The 17,382-nt window shown below is 36.2% G+C and overlaps 1 protein-coding gene across 5 annotated transcripts in view; it reads left to right on the top strand.

Annotated features, from left to right (window-relative positions):
• Positions 1-17,382, top strand: part of USP9X (ubiquitin specific peptidase 9 X-linked) — a 115,019-nt gene that overhangs the window by 24,229 nt on the left and 73,408 nt on the right. For all 5 annotated transcript variants that reach the window (XM_043460164.1, XM_043460163.1, XM_043460165.1 and 2 more), the window contains exons 2-4: positions 10,155-10,408; positions 14,406-14,551; positions 16,188-16,267. In XM_043460164.1, the coding sequence (XP_043316099.1) occupies positions 10,313-10,408; positions 14,406-14,551; positions 16,188-16,267 (322 nt within the window). In that variant the 5' untranslated portion in view covers positions 10,155-10,312. The remainder of the gene's footprint in view (positions 1-10,154; positions 10,409-14,405; positions 14,552-16,187; positions 16,268-17,382) is intronic.

Here is a 17,382-nt window from a genome sequence, read left to right as displayed (position 1 = left end):
CTTTCACTTTTCACTTTCATGCATTGGAGAAGGAAATGGCAACCCACTCCAGTGTTCTTGCCTGGAGAATCCCAGGGATGGCGGAGCCTGGTGGGCTGCCGTCTATGGGGTCGCACAGTCAGACACGACTGAAGTGACTTAGCAGCAGCAGCAGCATACAAGGATATTAGTCCCCCAACCAGGGATCCAGTCAGTCTCCCCTGTGTTGAGGGGAGGGGGAGTTTTAACCACTGAACTGCCAGGGTAGTCCCCTGTAAGTCATTTTTAATTTATTACTCATTGCCTACAGCCACTAAAAAAAATTCACATTTGAGAATGCTTTGGGAAGGATGCTAGAATTTATTGAAGCTTTTATGTACATATAAAAACCTCTAGTACCCCAATTGTGTACATATGGCTTGACAGACACAGTATGGAGAAGTTTTGAATAAAAAGGACCATTTACTGAGCATTTCTAAATGAATAAATTTCTTTTGCCACAGAGTTGAGAATGCAGGATGCAGTTCTGTTGTGATGACTTCTAGGAAGTACTAGTGGATGTACGTAGTGATTTGGTGACAAAAATTAATGGTGTGTGTGTTTAATACTGATAATAATAGAATATGGACATTTAGCTTAAGTAATGTATTTGGATTTAACAAAGATTAATTAGACATCTTCAATTGCATTAGCCTGAGTTATTGATCGAATTTGAAGCTATCTAAAACTAGCATCACACTGGAGGGGTGGGGACTCTGTTTAATATAGCTGCCTTGACTGGTTTTGTGTATAATTTATTGTAATAATGTGTGATAAGAATGATGAGTCCTGTTATAATGATAATGGCAGTGCTGGTTGAATGATGAAAAGAAAGGCCTTTACTCTTGAGTGAAGGCTACATTTTAAAATTGCCTAGGGATATTTAGGTTTATAGTTATGGATATGAAATGGCATTTTCCCATTGAACTATTATTTTTATAACATCATTTTTGATTATGCCGTGTTTCTTAGGAGTACAGCTATTGTGCTTTAGAAGAAAATATTTTGTGATATGTAGCCATTAAAGGTGAATATAGAAGAATACTTAGCATGAGGAAATTATAAATTAGGTGAAAAATCCAATTTTATCAAATGTGCTTCTGCATCATAAATGTTTTGATACTGTATCTTGGAGGTGTGGATATGGTGAGATTAATGTTAGTTTTCTCCCTATTTTCAGGCATTATTTGTGCATGGCCTGGTAGTTAAGACTGTAGAACCCTGGAACTTGTACTGCCTCAGTTAGAATTCTGGCCCTTCCACTTGACTGCCTCTTCACTCTGCCTCACTTTCTGAGGCTTGTCAACCTGACTGTGATAGTATTGAAATTGGGGAATGAGAGATAGACTTGGAAAGATAAGTTAGGGCTGATTGTGATTGATCTTGAACAATATTATGTAAAAAGTAGAGAGGAGGAAGCCACTAAAGGTTTCAGAGACTGAAAATGTTGAGAGATTAATTTAGCAATAATATACTAAAAAGATTGGTAGTGTGGAGACCATCCAGGATGTTAAAATTGGAGTCTAGCCTGGAGTGGTGTGAGTGGGAGTGGAAAAAATTATGTTGGACATGTCGTAAAAGGAATTAATAGAACTGGAAAGGGAGAGGTTTGACTTGTAGTTTAACACCACCACTCCCTTTTTTTTTGTTTTGAGTGTTTACCTATTGTGTGCCAATGAATTCTTGGGATTCAATGATGAGCAAAGCTCATACAGCTTCAGCCCTTAGAGTTATTTTTTTTTTTTTTAAACTGTTCCTTGAGGCACGTGGGATCTTTGTTCCCCTATCACGGATCAAACCCGTGCCCCCTACAGTAGAATTTCAGAGTCCTAACCACCGGACTGCCAGGGAATTCCCGCTTGTGGAGCTTTTCTGTTCTGGTAGGGAGAGAGATCATACACAGGTGCTATGAAAGAAAAGTGCAGTTTCCTCTGAGAGCCTCTGATAGGAGTACTTGATGGATTCTGAGTAAGGAGAGTTGAGGATTGGTGAATCAGTATGGGCAAGACTAAGACCACTTTTGCAAAGGCTGCACAGTCAGCATGAGAAAGTACATTTTGAAGGGACAACAAGAAGTTTTGGGTAGAGTAGTTGCAAGATGAGCCCGAAGTTGGGTGTTCAAGAGCCTCCTAGACCATTAGAGAAGTATTTTGGTCTTCATCAGGTCTTTGAGGATTTTTAAGCAGGGCCATGATATTTTAGGGTTTGCATTTTAATAAAATTCAATAGTGATCATTTTTAATGCCAAAAAAGAGAAACATAATTGGCACAGACAGGCCTGACAGTAACCATACTTTTAAGAGAAAAATCAGTCTCTTATCCTTGTCTCCCACCTTCTCCTCCCTCTTAATTCTCCCTCTTCAAATATGGAAAGAATATCTTTATCTTGGGGGCTGTAGAGAATCTTCATGATATATAATGGAAGAGCCAACGGCTTTGAGAATCTAAAAAGATGTTAATGCCATTTTGGACACTGAAGTTACTTAATCTCTTAGCTTCTGTTTGTTAAATTGGACTGATAATCATGGAATAGGTATCCTGGTGGTTAAATGAGATTATATAAATAAAGGACCTACTATTGTGCCTCGTACGTAAGTGCTCATAATTTTTCTAGAGTAATGTACAAATTAAGATGGAACTGGAAAGGAACCTGTGATATTGTGATTTATAGTAAGAAAGGGTGTGTATCCCAGTTATTGGCAACTGAGCTTTTAAAACTTGGCATTATCTAAGTGGTGAGGATCTGGAAGGTGTCTGTTATTATGTTAATGAAATAACTTGAAAAGCCCCTAGAAAAGCCAAGGATGGGGGCTAGTTGCCAGGGAAGCCAACCCTATGAATAGTGTATACCATCTGGCTGTTCTTAACTTATACCCTTTTACAATAAATAAACCAATAATTTAGTAAGTAAAATGTTTCTTTGATTTCTGTGAGCTGCTTTAGCAAATTAACCTGAAGAGGGAATCTTTGGAGCCTCCATTCTGTAGCCTGTCGGTCAGAAGCACAGGTGACAACTTGGATTTGTGGCTGATAGGTGAAGTGGGAGGAGGGTCAATCTTGTAACACTGAGCCCTTAGCAAGTGGAATCTGAAGCTGTCTTTCGGTAGATAGTGTCAGAATTGAGTTGAATTGTAGGACATCCAGCTGGTATCGATAATTACTTGGTGTGGGGCAAAAAAACACCCATTGTAAATAATGGGATACAGAATTGTAGAGCCACAGAGAAACTTTGAATGGAATAGAACCAACAACTCCACAAAAGAAAAAATTCCTTGGATAGTATAAATACTGAAACGTGTCTTGCCTTACCCACTAAAGTGGTTATGGGTCATGGTGTATTAATATAATTGATTGTGAGCTATGTCACAAGTAATAATAATAAGTAGTTAAATAATTAGTTAAATACAGTGACAATGTTTGCAAATGAGTTTATCTAAAAATTAGTCAGGATTATCCCCCAATAATTTTCACTTATCATTTCAATGTTATCTTAGAAGGGATTTTTAAAAAACCAGAAGTCCAGGTATTGCACAAATGATTAAAAGTACATACCTGTTTTTGATGTTGTTTTTTTTTAATTTCGTGTTCTGTTTCATACATGTTGAGGATTTTGGCAGTTTTTCTCTGTCCATGGAAGTGTGTCAAACCTGTAATACCCCATGTGTGTCATTTCTTACGTTGTAGAAGAACTGCTATGTAGGGAAGGATATTTTTTCTTCCAGACTACAATGCATAAAAAGTTTGCTTTTAAACATGTTGGATCTATCATAGCAATAGAAATTCCCATTTAAGATTCAAGAAGATCTAAGTACTCTGGGCTTAAAATAAGCCAATACACTAAAATAGTGGTTATTTTGAAATAAAGCTTAGTACTTAAAAGATGTTTCATATTGACTTATAATAAAGATGAGACGACTAACACATTTTGCAGTAAAATTTTAAACCAACATGTAAGTTCTTTCTTTCTGTTATGTGCTAGAGTATTAATTGCAAAATAATAGTTTGTCTAATTAGTTGTAATTAAGGTTTTCATTTTGTAGTGATTGGTCAGAGTAGTAAGGTCTAGTGCTAGGTATGTACAGCTTGTGTTTCACAGTTACGTCTCTCACCTCTTGAGTCAAGTATTTTAAGAGGAAAACAAGGGTAATAGATGCCAATTAAACATAGAAAGTCACTAGATGGATAAAGATGCTAAATAATTTTCCCCTTTGGTTTTCACACATAAAACCAGAATAAGTTAGGTTTTCAAGATAATTTCACGGATGTATATAAGGATGATCTATCAGATTAGTTTCTAATGAACTCATTTTGGTGATCAGTAAATAATTTGTTGGACTGTTGGACTTGCCATTGTTGCTTGTTTATCTCTCAACACAATGTATAATGTTAGTTCCACAAGAGCAGAGAGATTTGCCAGCTGTGTAACGCCATGCATTTATTCCTTTATGCTTAAAACAATATGTGGCCCACTGTAGATACTCAGCATATATTTCTTAAATGACTAAGCTTTGAGTTTTTATTTTAACGTCCTTTATATTTTGGATGAAAAAAGGAAAATTTAGAAAGAGAAGGGACGCTTTAAGTATACTAGGATCATATATGTGGAATTGTAGAGACTTTCAGTGTGCTGTATAAAAGAGATTCTAGAATGTAGGGAAAGTTTGGGCAGAGATGGAAGAATGTAGAGAAGGACCATTCTTTGTCTTGAGGGTTTCTGTGGTATTAAGGCCCTTGCATTGGAAAGCTGCTATAGAAATTCAGTCATATAAAGTTTAAAATAAATACAAATGGTTGATGTTTATGGAATACTAGGTTATTTAGTATAATGGGTGACCAAGCTTTATTCAGGGTGAATGGATAATGATGCTATTCCCATTTTGGAAGATGCTAAGTTTGAATATAAAAATACTGTAGGTTCTAAAGGGACTATCCTTTTCAACAAAATAACACTAAGGTAAATGGAAAAGGCAGCAGTCTGAGACCTCCCCCCAGATAAAACACCTAATATTGCCGTTTTGTATTGCAGAAAATCCAAGTTGCATTCTGGTAAAATTCATATGGAAGGGAGGGAAAACAATGACCCTTGCAGTACTCTAGGTTTTCTAAAATAAAATGTTAGGTTTCAGACTTTACATCGCACAGTAAATTTTCACATTGTGATTTGTTGACTTTTAGTGTTCCTACAGGAGGTGGTGGGTATTGTGTCAGGTTTTAAATTATTTGAATGATTATTAGGTTGCTCAGTTCTGTGTAGGATACTGCTACTTTGACTTGGTAGAAAGTCTGTTCTAACTCAGCTATGAATTGCCTAAATATCTGTGACTTGGAAGATAAGCTCCTTTAGAACCTTGAGAGTACTTCTTGTAATCAAGTAAAGCAGTGTGATAGCCATTCAAATCCCATCCACTTGAATTGAATGGGATTTCTTAAGAAAGGTACCAATGTTCCAGGGGATTCCCTGATGGTTCGGATGGTAAAAGAATCTGCCTGCAGTGCAGGAGAGACCCTAGTTCGATCCCTGGGTGGGGAAGATCCCCTGGAGAAGGGAATGGCTACCCACTCCAGTATTCTTGCCTGGGAAATCCCATGGACTGAGGAGCCTGGCGGGCTACAGTCCGTGAGGTGGCAAAGAATTGGACACGACTGAGTGACTAACATTTCACTTAAAAAAAAAAAAAATTAAGAAAGCTACTAGTGTTGGAAATTCCCTGGCTGTCAGTGGTTAGGACTCCGCACTCTCACTGCCAGTGACCCAGGTTCGATTCCTGTGGGGAAACTAAAGTCTTGAAAGCCCTGTGGTGCAGCCCAAAAAAAAGAAGAAAAGAAAAAGGAGGAAAAAAATAGTGGTGTTATTCTTGGGTAACATAGTTGTAGCATATCTTTGATTTTTTTTTCCCCTCCATTCAGACTTTCCAAATTATATTTGAATACATTATTTTCGAATTTTTAGCTCAAATATTCACTAATCCTGCACAGTACACTATAGAAAAGGAAAAGAAAATTAAAATTTTTGAGAATTACTGTGTGTTTGGTATTTATGAAACACTTTTATTAAAATAATTCTCATGACTTTTTTTCTCTTTTTGCTGTGCTACATGGCATGTGGGATTTTAGTTCCCCAACCGAGCATCGAACCTTCTGTCCCCTTCCTTGGGAGCATGCAGTCTTAACCACAGGACCACGAGGGAAGCCCCTTCATGGCATTTTTGTGGGTAGCACTGTCTGCTTTAAAGACCTGGAAAATTAGTGAGAGTGTTTGTTACTGGACTTTAAGATAGGGCAGCTTGTAAGTGGCAGAGGTGGGGTTTTGAGCAAGAGTTATGTTTGAATCCAGAAGTTACTTTTAATTGCTCCATTCCTGTGTCTTGTTCTTAATCTCTCAACCTAGCACACTAAGGAAATAGTATCCAGTTCTTAGGAGGTGGTAGAGAGATGACTGTTAAAAATAGCAGAATAGAGTGGAGTATGTGCTGTGCTGAGACCTACTGTGCCTGCCCAGCACAGAAATGTGGAGAAGATGATTTAATTCTGTGGTCTGAGAGAAAGGTTTTATTTGGGGAGAGGTCTCAGACTGCTGCCCTTTCCATTTACCTTAGTGTTATTTTGTTGAAAAGGATAGTCCCTTAGTTATCCACAGAATGCTTTTATCTAGAATAATTTGTCCTCTGACTTTTGCCAGATATTTTTGATTTGTCTATAGATGGAGAGTCACTGAGATGCATATGGATGTTGACCATAAACAAACAACATGAGAATATAATTTTAAGATGTTTTAAGTTAATGTCCTAATGTTAAAGGAGTACAAAGCAAGAGAGCCGTTTAATATATATATAAAATATATTATTGTGGGGAAAATATATAACCGATTTTAACCATTATTAAGAATACAGTTCAGTGGCATTAAGTGCATTAACATTGTGCAGCCATCTCCACAACTTTTCATCCTCCCAAACTGTAACTCTGTACCTCTTGATCAATAATTGCCTGTCACCCCACTTTCCAGCCCCTGGAAACCACCTTTCTACTTGCCTTCTCTGAGTGTAGTTACCTCGTATAAGTGGAGTCATGGACTGTCTGCCCCTTTGTGACTGACTTGTTTCATTTAGCATTATGTCCTCTAGGTACATCGAAGTCAGAATTTTCTTCCTTGTTAACGCTAAATACTATTCCATTGTGTGTGTATACCAAATGTTTATCCATTCACCCTTGGGTTTGCTTCCTGGAAATACCTTTTGAAGAGTGATGGCATTGGTTTAGTGGATAAAGTAATAGAATTCTCTTTAGAGTTATTAACTTATCTGTCTGTGTTTTGTTCAAGTCACTTCTTAGAGCCATGGTCTTCTAGTTTATAGGAAAATACCACAATCAATGTGGATGGTGACTGCAGCCTCAAAATTAAAAGACACTTGCTCCTTGGAAGAATAGCAATGACAAATCTAAACAGTATATTAAAAAGCAGAGACATCACTTTGCTGACAAAGGTCCATATAGTCAAAGCTGTGGTTTTTCCAGTAGTCATATATGGATGTAAGAGTTGGACCATAAAGAAGGCTGAGCACCAAAGAATTGACACTTTTGAACTGTGGTGCTGGAGGAGACTAGAGAGTCCCTTGAACTGCAAGGAGATCAAACCAGTCCATCCTAAAGGAAGTAACCCTGAATATTCATTGGAAGGACTGATGCTGAAGCTGAAGCTCCTGTACATCGGCTGTCTGATGCAAAGAGCCAACTCATTGGAAAAGACGCTGATGCTGGGAAAAATTGAGGGCAAGTGGAGAATGGGGCAACATAATGAGATGGTTGGATGGCATCACCGACTCAATGGACATGATTTTGAGCAAACTTAGGGAGATAGTGAAGGACAGAGAAGCCTGGTTCGCTTCAGTTCATGGAATCACAGAGTTGGACATGGCTTAGCGACTGAACAACAACCCATACGATGCTAATGAATCCATCTCCCACTCTTTTGTGAACATTAGCGTTCTCTTCAAAACCCCCACCCCCAAGTTTTCCTTCAGTTTCTGACCTAAAGTCAACTGTTTAGTGGATGTTTTCACTGTTGTTTCAGCGTCAAAAACTGTACTTGTCACTGATGTGACTACTATCTACTTACTATTCTCTTCCCTCCCCTTTGAAAAGAAGTGGAAAGGAAATCAAAGTTCAGGATTGTAAAAGCCAAGGAACCTCAGAGGTTCAGGAACAGACATGGGAGTAGTGGCAGCCAGTTGTGGCTAATTCTGAGAAGAGGACAGACAGGGTGAACAGCAACAGACGGTCATTTGACTATCAGCTGTCAATTAGTAGAGCATTGGTCAGTGAACCAGACCTTCTTCCCCCTCCAAAGTACATATTTATAAAAATTTGCATGTAATTTGAGGGGATTTAATCCTCAAACCTGTCCATAGACCTCAACTGAGGTCTAAGACCCACTGGCTTAAAACAGTCTTGATAGCTTAGATACAAGTAGATGATGAGAGAGAATGGAAGAAAGGAAGGGGGAAGCAGAGGCATTCTTTTTAAGATTTGGGGGGAAAGGGAAGGGCAGAAGTTGGTGAATTTTCATTTTGGTAATGAAGATTCAAGCACATTTATAGGCTAAGAGACATCCAGGAAAAGATTGAGGGGGGTGACAATTGGGATATCATTGGGGATCATGAGTAATGGGATCAAAAGGAAGAGATTGGATGGAGCAGGGTTGAAGTAGAGAAGATTGAAGTTGAATTGGTTAGCTGATGTTTTGAGTGGTAAGAAAAAGAATAGTTCAACAATTTGCCAGCCAACCCAAAATGGCTGAAGAAAGTGATAGGTGGGTTTTTCTGGGTTTTTTAAATTGTCTACTTCACGTAAAACTTTTTTGTAGTGTAGGTTGTATAAAAATGGAAAGCAAAAGTGAGAGAGAGGCTGTTCAACCATGTTACCTTTTGTTTTTCCACTTTACGTATTAAATAAAGGTTTTTCCGTTTTTAGCCTCACCAGTACTTGATATTATCAGTCTTAAACTTTTTGTTATTCCAGTTTGATAAGTGAAAGGAAATCTTCTTAGAACCCCATCTCTAGGTTAAGTGATTATATTTAAGTTTGAGGCAAACATGGAGTAAATGGAAATGTGGTTTCCTTAAAACTAAATACCTGTAAATCAATCAGTTGAGGTTCTCATTCTTGTGACATATTAGAATTAGTTATGGGGGAGATTTTTTTAAAAGTACTGATGCCTAGGCTTAACTCCAAATATTGTAATTTATTCATACTGGAGAGGGGTTTGGACATCAGTGTTTTTAAAAGCACCTTGGATGATTTTACTCTGCAGCCAAGAATACAGAATTGAGGATTTGGTGGTCTTCCTCTATACACCTTTGCTGCTCAGGTAGCAAAGAAGAATTCCATTGTTAAACAGTTTGGGTCTGGAGCCCTGCCGTGGCTCTGGGAGTGCTTGTGGCCAAAACCTTCCCAAAAGGGAAAAGTCAAGGTCATTTGACAAAACAGGTTGTATTGGAGGAGTAGGATCCAGTTTGAGCCCTCTCCAAAGAAAAAGGCCCCCAAAGTTTTAAAGTTTCTGTTAAAACCACATGTACATTTGTTTAGAAACCATTTTAATACCCATGTACCAGTGATAAATGTTAGTTGTACAGTTCTTCCTGAAATCTTTTTATTTATATATATATTTTTTTACATTTATTTTTATTAGTTGGAGGCTAATAACTTTACAATATTTTGTGGGTTTTGTCATACATTGACATGAAATATTTTTAATAATTCAGATTTTATTACTTGATTTATGTCTTAAATAGGTTTGTGAAATTGTATATATTCAAGGCATTAGCAAATTGAAGACAGTTTTTGCCACTCCATAGTTGAATCGAAATAACAGCCAAGTAAATAACCTTGATAAGGTCTTTGGAATCCCAGGAGGAAACTGAAATATTATGAGGCTGTACTTGTATGTTTTCTTGATGTAACTACTGATACACTATTATCAATTTATTTAAATACAGTATTAATGAAACTAACTTTTCACTTTGTCCTCTTTTATATAGCCACCTTCTCCTGACTAGATTCACTGGTAATATTGAATTTGAACAATTCTTAAATGTTTTTTATGTCTAAAACAAATGTGCTTTTTTTTCTTCTACTTGTAGGTTATGCAATGGTCTCTGCAAGATGGTTTATTCTTGAATTGGAGCTTTTTAAGACTGACAAATGCTGGTACTTCATCTTCTATAAGTGGACTATAATTTCTTTTTTCAAGACAACTACATAAGCAGACAAAATTGCAAAGATCTGCCCTGTGTCGAGTATGACAGCCACGACTCGTGGCTCTCCAGTAGGAGGGAATGACAGCCAGGGCCAGGCTCCTGATGGACAGTCTCAGCCCGCCCTCCAACAGAATCAGGTAGGAAGTTTAAGATACTAGTTAAAGCTACGTTGGTGTATCTGTTACGGATACAGATATCCCATGTTCTAAATAACTAAATATCCCATGTTCTGAATAATTTGGGAAGTAACCATAAAGCTGTTATTAAGAAAAATAAACAGGTGTCTTACACAGTAACAAGAATCTCAAATGCTGTATAGGTGGTGATGCTTGGGTCTGTAGCCCCCTTTTTCCCTCTGGCGCCTTATTCTACCAGTAATCATTAAAGTTAAGCCCTTTGTCAGTTCCAGAGCAAAGCATTAAGTCATTTGATGTAGCCTTTGGTGAGAGTATGGACTCAAGTCATGTTGCTTGTGTTCACATTTAAGCTTTGTACCATACGATGCTAGCTTTATGACTCTGGGTAAATTATATGACCTTTTAAGCCTCAGTTTTTCTGCTGTAAAAAGATAACAATACTGTAACTACTTCATGGGATCATTAAGAGGATCAAATGAAATAATATTTTCTAAGAGCTTAAAATAGATTTTGGTATCAAGATTTTATGCTGACCTCAAAACTCAGAGGGTAATATTCTTTTTCTGTTCTCTGGGTGAATTTGTGTAAGATTTCAGTTATTTCTGCATTAATAATTTCACCAGTAAAATTGAAACAATCTGGCCTGGGGCTTTATTTGTGGAAAGGATATAACTGCAAATCCAGCTTTTTTTTTTTAATAGGGGGATTTTCTGATACGTGTGTGTGTGTGACTTTTGGTAATGTGTTTTCTCAAGGAATTTGTCCACTGCATCTAGATTGTCAAATTTATTGAAGCAAGACTGTTTATAATATCCTTTTTTATCTTTTTAATGTCTTAGGATCTGTGGTACCATCTCCTTTTTCATCCCTGATACTGCTAATTTGTGTTCTCTCTCCTGATTACCCTCTCCTAAAGGATTTACCAATTTCATCAAACCTTCCCTCAAACCAATTTTTGGCTTTAACTCTCTTCCTCCTTCCTACTTGTATGCTTTTAACCTTATTTCATGTTCCCTTTTACTTCTTTTGAATTTGAATTGCTGTTCTTTTTCTCATTTCTTGAAATGGGAGTTTAAAGAATTAATTTTCAGCTTTCTATTGTACATTCTTTTATACCAGGAAATATTAAATTGAATAAGACAAACATTAAAACTTGTAATGCAGCTCAAATAGCACTTAGAGGTGAATTTGTCACTGCGGGGCATGCCTGTGAATCACAGACTTGCTTACAGTTGGTGCATGTTTATGTAGAATTCTGTATGGGTAAGTTTTAGGCAAAAGTTATTGTAGAGTACTTACATCTGTCATTGGAGGGTAAGTTTTTATTGTAGAGCTATTATAGGTCATTCTCTCTATTTACAAGTATGATAGGAAAGAGTTGCACGTGTGTGTGTGCGCCCATGTGTGTCGTCCTCTTTCCCGCCCTCCTTCCCCCACTTTCATCCTCTCCTGTCATTTTAAAGAAGTGAGCAAGTCAGGTTTTAATAAATGTCAACTTTATTCCTTTTCCTCTCCAGTTCCCACTTTTAGGACATGTAATACTTAGGTATATGGTCACAGGTCTTGGACAGAGTTAAGTCTTTCCTATGTCATAAATTTGTTAGCCGGTACTCATGTTTCTTTAAACGTAGTCAGTTTGTGGTGGATGCCAGAGTTTTATATTTTTAAACCAGGAGCTTGTAGTTCGATTTCCATTGTCTTTTGCCCTCTCTTTTCTGTTTCATACCTGCACTGTGCACAGACTCCTAAATCATTCGCCAGTGTTTGTGGTTTGCATGGCTTTAGGTAGAAATTAAATCTCTAATCTTCCTCTTAAGGTATACTAAGAGCGCTTGGGTTTGTGATCTTCAACTTAATATTATGCATCTGCATTATGTCCTCTTCCTTTAAAGAGCTCTTTATATTTTTGGAGACGATAATTTAAAAAGGAACAAACAAATTGCATTCTTCACTTTTTTTGGCCTCATGGCTTGTGGAATTTTAGTTCCCTGACCAGGGATTGAACCTGGGCCCTTGGCAGTGAGAGCACGGAGTCCTGACCACTGGGTCGCCAGGGAATTCCCACAAATTATATTCATAACCGTCTGTAGCCTCCCTTTTTCGCTTTCTTATTCTCTACTAATGTTAGGATTCTAGTTATTTCAAAAGGTTTGGCAGTTAATGGACCTGGGAGAAGCAACCATAGCACTAATCACTGCCCACCTTATGGCTTACCTTGAGTATTTTTTTTTCATATGGCATAAAGGGAATTTCTAAAATCAATCAGATTTTTCACTTAATATATAGTAATTTTTAAAAGCGTTCCCACAGGAGAGAATTTTAATCTCTACTACAGCTCAGTGATAAATGAAGCAGCCTCAGCAAAGGCCCTATGAGATGAACACTCGGGAGATGTTTATGGGAGGGTGCAAACTTTCTGGAATGGAATTTGGTAATATATATGTCAGCAGCCCTAAAAGAAATAATTTTTACCGTTGTTGTACTAATTATATTCCCAGGGTCCTGTCCTAAGGAAAAATTGAAAATTTTTATGTAAAAGATTTATATATAGAAGTATAATTTTATGTTAGCAGTAAAAATTGCAGAATGCTAAATGTCCTTTAATTTTAATTGATTGAATGCTACGGCCATATGGCCATTAATCAGCTCTTTAAAAAAGATTGTTAGTGATGTGGGAAAATACTTAAATGGAAAAAGACACAAACCTAAGCAAGTATAATCCCAATTTTATTGAAAATTTATACGTGTATATGGACAGGATTTGTGGAGATCACAGAACAAAAATTTCAGGAAATAATTGAAAATGTCTCTGGTGCTTATCTTTGGTGTTTTATTATGGGTATCTTAATTGTTATTTTTGTCTTTACAATTTCTGTGAGCATATCTGTAATACATATATACCAGAGGAAATGGGGGGGGGGCTTTTTAAAAATTAATGAAGCAGACTTCCTAAGTTACATACTTAAAATGCAAATATTTCTGTTGGGCTTCTAAAACTTGAATTCTGTTCTGTAGTTTTTTTGCCTTGAAACTAGCCCTTTAGCACCTGCATAGTGTTCATCATCTTAAGTAAAGATTTGCTGTTTTCTTGCAAATTGTCTCTATGAGTTCATGTATAAAGTTTGTAACTAGAATATAGCATACCCACCTATCTTCAGTACAAGCATTTATTTATGCATCTGTTCAGTAAGTGCTAGTAAAATGATAAGGAATGGGGCCTTCTCTAAAAGGGCCATCAACCTACAGTGGGTAGAAAAATTCAAACACACACAAAAATCAGCTTAAAATTTAGATTAGTTTCAATTAGGAGAAAAATACCATCTGCTTTCAAAATTAATAAGGGTTTTAAAAGTTCATACACTTAGCTGTGCACAGTATTTCTACAACTAAAGTATGGGGGGTGGGGAAGAAGCACTAACAGTGAAGAGTAAAGTTAGCCTTATTAGTTGAAGATGAAGTGACTTGTTTAGAAACCACAATAAAGTTTTAATAATTGTTTCGATAGTAGTTTGAGACTAGGGTAACTATGGAATAAAAGTTATTTTTCCTCTTCAAAATGAAAAATAAAAGTTCTAAGTCAAGAGACTTTTTAATCTAAAATGTGTGCAATAATTTGTATCATGAAGGGCTCATATAATGGAAAATGTAAGTGGAGAAGCAGTACACATTGTAGATAAGAACTCAGACTTTAGAATTAGACCTGGATTTAAATCCTGACCACAGAATTGGAGCTTTGTGACCTTGGGCTAATTATGTATTGTCTGAGGTTTTGTTTTTTTAATCTATTAAGTGGAAGAATACTTCCTTAGGCTGTTGAGGATTAAATGAAATTACGTTAAAGTGTAGTAGCCCAGAGACTGCCTGATACATCATAAATTTACAATGATCATATTTTTTTTAAAAATTTAAATTATGTCCCCCTAATCTGCTTTGGTGTTTGAATTATTAGATGTACGTTTGTTATAGAAACTTAAATCTGGAATATCTAATCTTTAAGACCTCATCGCCTGATTCTTCCAATGAAAATTCCCCGGCAACTCCTCCCGATGAACAAGGTCAGGGTGATGCCCCATCACAGCTTGAAGATGAGGAGCCTGCATTTCCACATACTGACCTAGCAAAGTTGGATGACATGATCAATAGGTGAGTTGATTTTGTCTTATTTTTTGATGTATGTCATACACAGGAAAAACAAGATTTTCAGCATAGTCATTAGTACTAAGAAAACAGCAAGAGTGGATAGGAATATCAGTTAACTATGTTGCCTGTTTAAATAACCTTAACATCTTAGTCATTGCCAAGTACTTTGCAACCTGTGGTTCTTAATGGATTTAAAAATGAAAGGAAGTAACAGTGTCAATAAAGTGTTAAGATTAATGATGATCACTCTAGCTGGTGTATTACTGAAGTAGAACCATATGTGTGATTTCCCTTTTTTCTTATTGGTGAATGGGTTACTGGATGACTTGAATACTTTTTGCATGGCCCTGAGGTAAACCAGGTCATAAGGAGATTGAGTTCCTCAGAGCCTGCTCCTTGTCAACTGATTAGTTTGAGGCATTTAAGCATCTCACCCATTTGTTTCTCCTGATCTTCATCTCATGGGGGTAGTTCAGAGTATACATTTTTTCATACTCATAATACAAACATTCACCTCCACCCACCCCCACGCTTTATTTGGAATAAGAGTCAGAGAGTGAAAGTTTAAGCTTGTGTATACGGAAGGAAAATATTTAAAAAGAAGATAAGGGAAGAGTGTGTCAGGGACCCGCCCCCTCGCCCCCATAGGTCTGTGGTCTTACACCAGGCTATAAGCTCAACAAGTGAGTCCTAGGGAGGTGTGACACATCCCCTCAAAAGAAAAGGCAAACACACGCTTATAGGGACTTACTTGCTTTACTAAGTTTACTTCTTAAAAACATTCTGATTCCATAACTAATATAATGTAAGTACGCACTGTTAAACATAGAAATATATTATGTCAATAAGGTTCACTGTAATTTCCTCCTTAGGTACACACCTCCCAACCAAAAGTTATCACTAGCAATAAGGTGTGCGTTCTTCCAGATTATCTTTGTGTTTATTATCATAAGTACTGCTTTCTCTACAAATAATGGAATTCTTATATATTACTGAAATGTTTTCCTCATTTCATTTATCTTAAATATTTTTCCTATTAATATATATTTAATTCATTGTTTTCAGAGGTATATTTGAAAGAACACATTAAATGTATATAATGAATTAGTCAAGCAAGCAAACAGTTGTATAAAGTTGTGATGTCCCTGACCGTTCTCTATAACAGAGATACAATAGCAAAAAGTTATATTTTGCTTTTCAATTTTTGTCTGGTGGTTGCTCACTCAAGGACAAAATTGCATGTTACCAAATCTCTTGGGGAAGAGAAACATAAAATGATTGTTTTTTGCACTTTCGTATGAATTCTAACAATAGATATCCATTTAAGTGATATTTGATTATTATAGTAGTTTTATAGCTAAGTTATTAAAATAATCTATTTCCCCCTTCTCTCATTGCTATATTTTCTTTTTTTTTATATTTTTTTCTTGACAGTGTCTTAAAAAGTTTTTTGTTTGTAGAGACAACAGATGACACTTAGTCAAACAAAGCAGATAGTTTGCCAACTTATGGTTTTAATATTTTAGTGTCATTTTAATTTTAATATTTTCATGGTGAGGTAAGTAATTAGTAACTCATTTATAGTGCCTCTTTCAGTGTTCAACCAATAAACATCTTTGTATATTATTAAAACTCTTAGGCCTCGATGGGTGGTTCCAGTTTTGCCAAAAGGGGAATTAGAAGTGCTTTTAGAAGCTGCTATTGACCTTAGTAAAAAAGGTAAGTTTAAATGGTATGAGGCTTTCCATATAATGTATCCTACTAGAAAATAGTTTCACTTCATGCCTGAATACTTTTTCTGTATATTCCTAGACAAGAACATTTAGCAAGTTTTCTTGCTATGGCTTAAGATTTATACCTGGAGCACGGGTTCATATCCTTTGGACAACCTTGAAGGATGTTTGTGAACTCTCTGAAGTTATACATGAAATTTGTATATAATCATGTTTAAACTGTCCAGCTTATGTGTTGATTATTTTTTAATACACAGAAAGGTTTGAATTTCCTCTAAAAGAAAAAAAAAGACTTGAAAGATGAGATACTGTGTGTTTTTTGTTTTTTTTTTTAAAAACCCATTTTTTAAAAACTTTTTATTCTTGTCTAGAAGTAAAAGCTTAATTTTGGAAATAATTTTTTTCAATGATTGATTCTTGAGGTGCAACTGAATTCTCTTAGCAAAGGGCTACTATTGTAATATCTACTTATTTTTAAGGCTTTGGAGATTAAAGTAAGCAGCAGCAACATTTTAGCTTCTGAAATTGGGTAGCCATGGATGTGTTCCAATTATCAGTTGAAATTAATTATTGTAAAAATTGTCTTTGGTACCTAGCTTAAGTCTGTCTCATTCCATGGCAAGGGTAAAATTTCCTTTGTCTTCATTACCCTCCTTCATTTAAAGAATGTGTCTTTACACCTTACTAATCTTATAAAACCAATATAATGAGTTACGAAAATGCATTTTCAGATTACCATTGTTTCTACTGCTCAAATTTCTTTTGTTCTTTTACACATTTATTCATCAGTTCAGCAAATTTTTTGAAAACTTCTGTCCTAGGCATGTTTTAAGTCCTGACTATACAATGTTAGGTAAAAACACACAATGGTTATTTCATTTAATATCATTGACATCCATGGGACATGCAGTCTCTACCCCTCCCACTCCCCCATATTTCTTTAGGACCCATGGTTTATTTTAATTTTAGACAAGGTTCAGATTTTAACCAAAATCAGATAATACTTTATATACAAATTGAATGGCTTTTCATTTTGTCATCAAGAGTTAAAGATCTTTTGTGTGTGTTTGGGGACATGTAGCACTATTGCCTTTCTGAAAC

The sequence above is a fragment of the Cervus canadensis genome, chromosome X, assembly GCF_019320065.1.
Source record: "Cervus canadensis isolate Bull #8, Minnesota chromosome X, ASM1932006v1, whole genome shotgun sequence".
In the NCBI taxonomy this organism is placed as follows: domain Eukaryota; kingdom Metazoa; phylum Chordata; class Mammalia; order Artiodactyla; family Cervidae; genus Cervus; species Cervus canadensis.
This window is presented reverse-complemented; position numbering and strand designations above follow the sequence as displayed.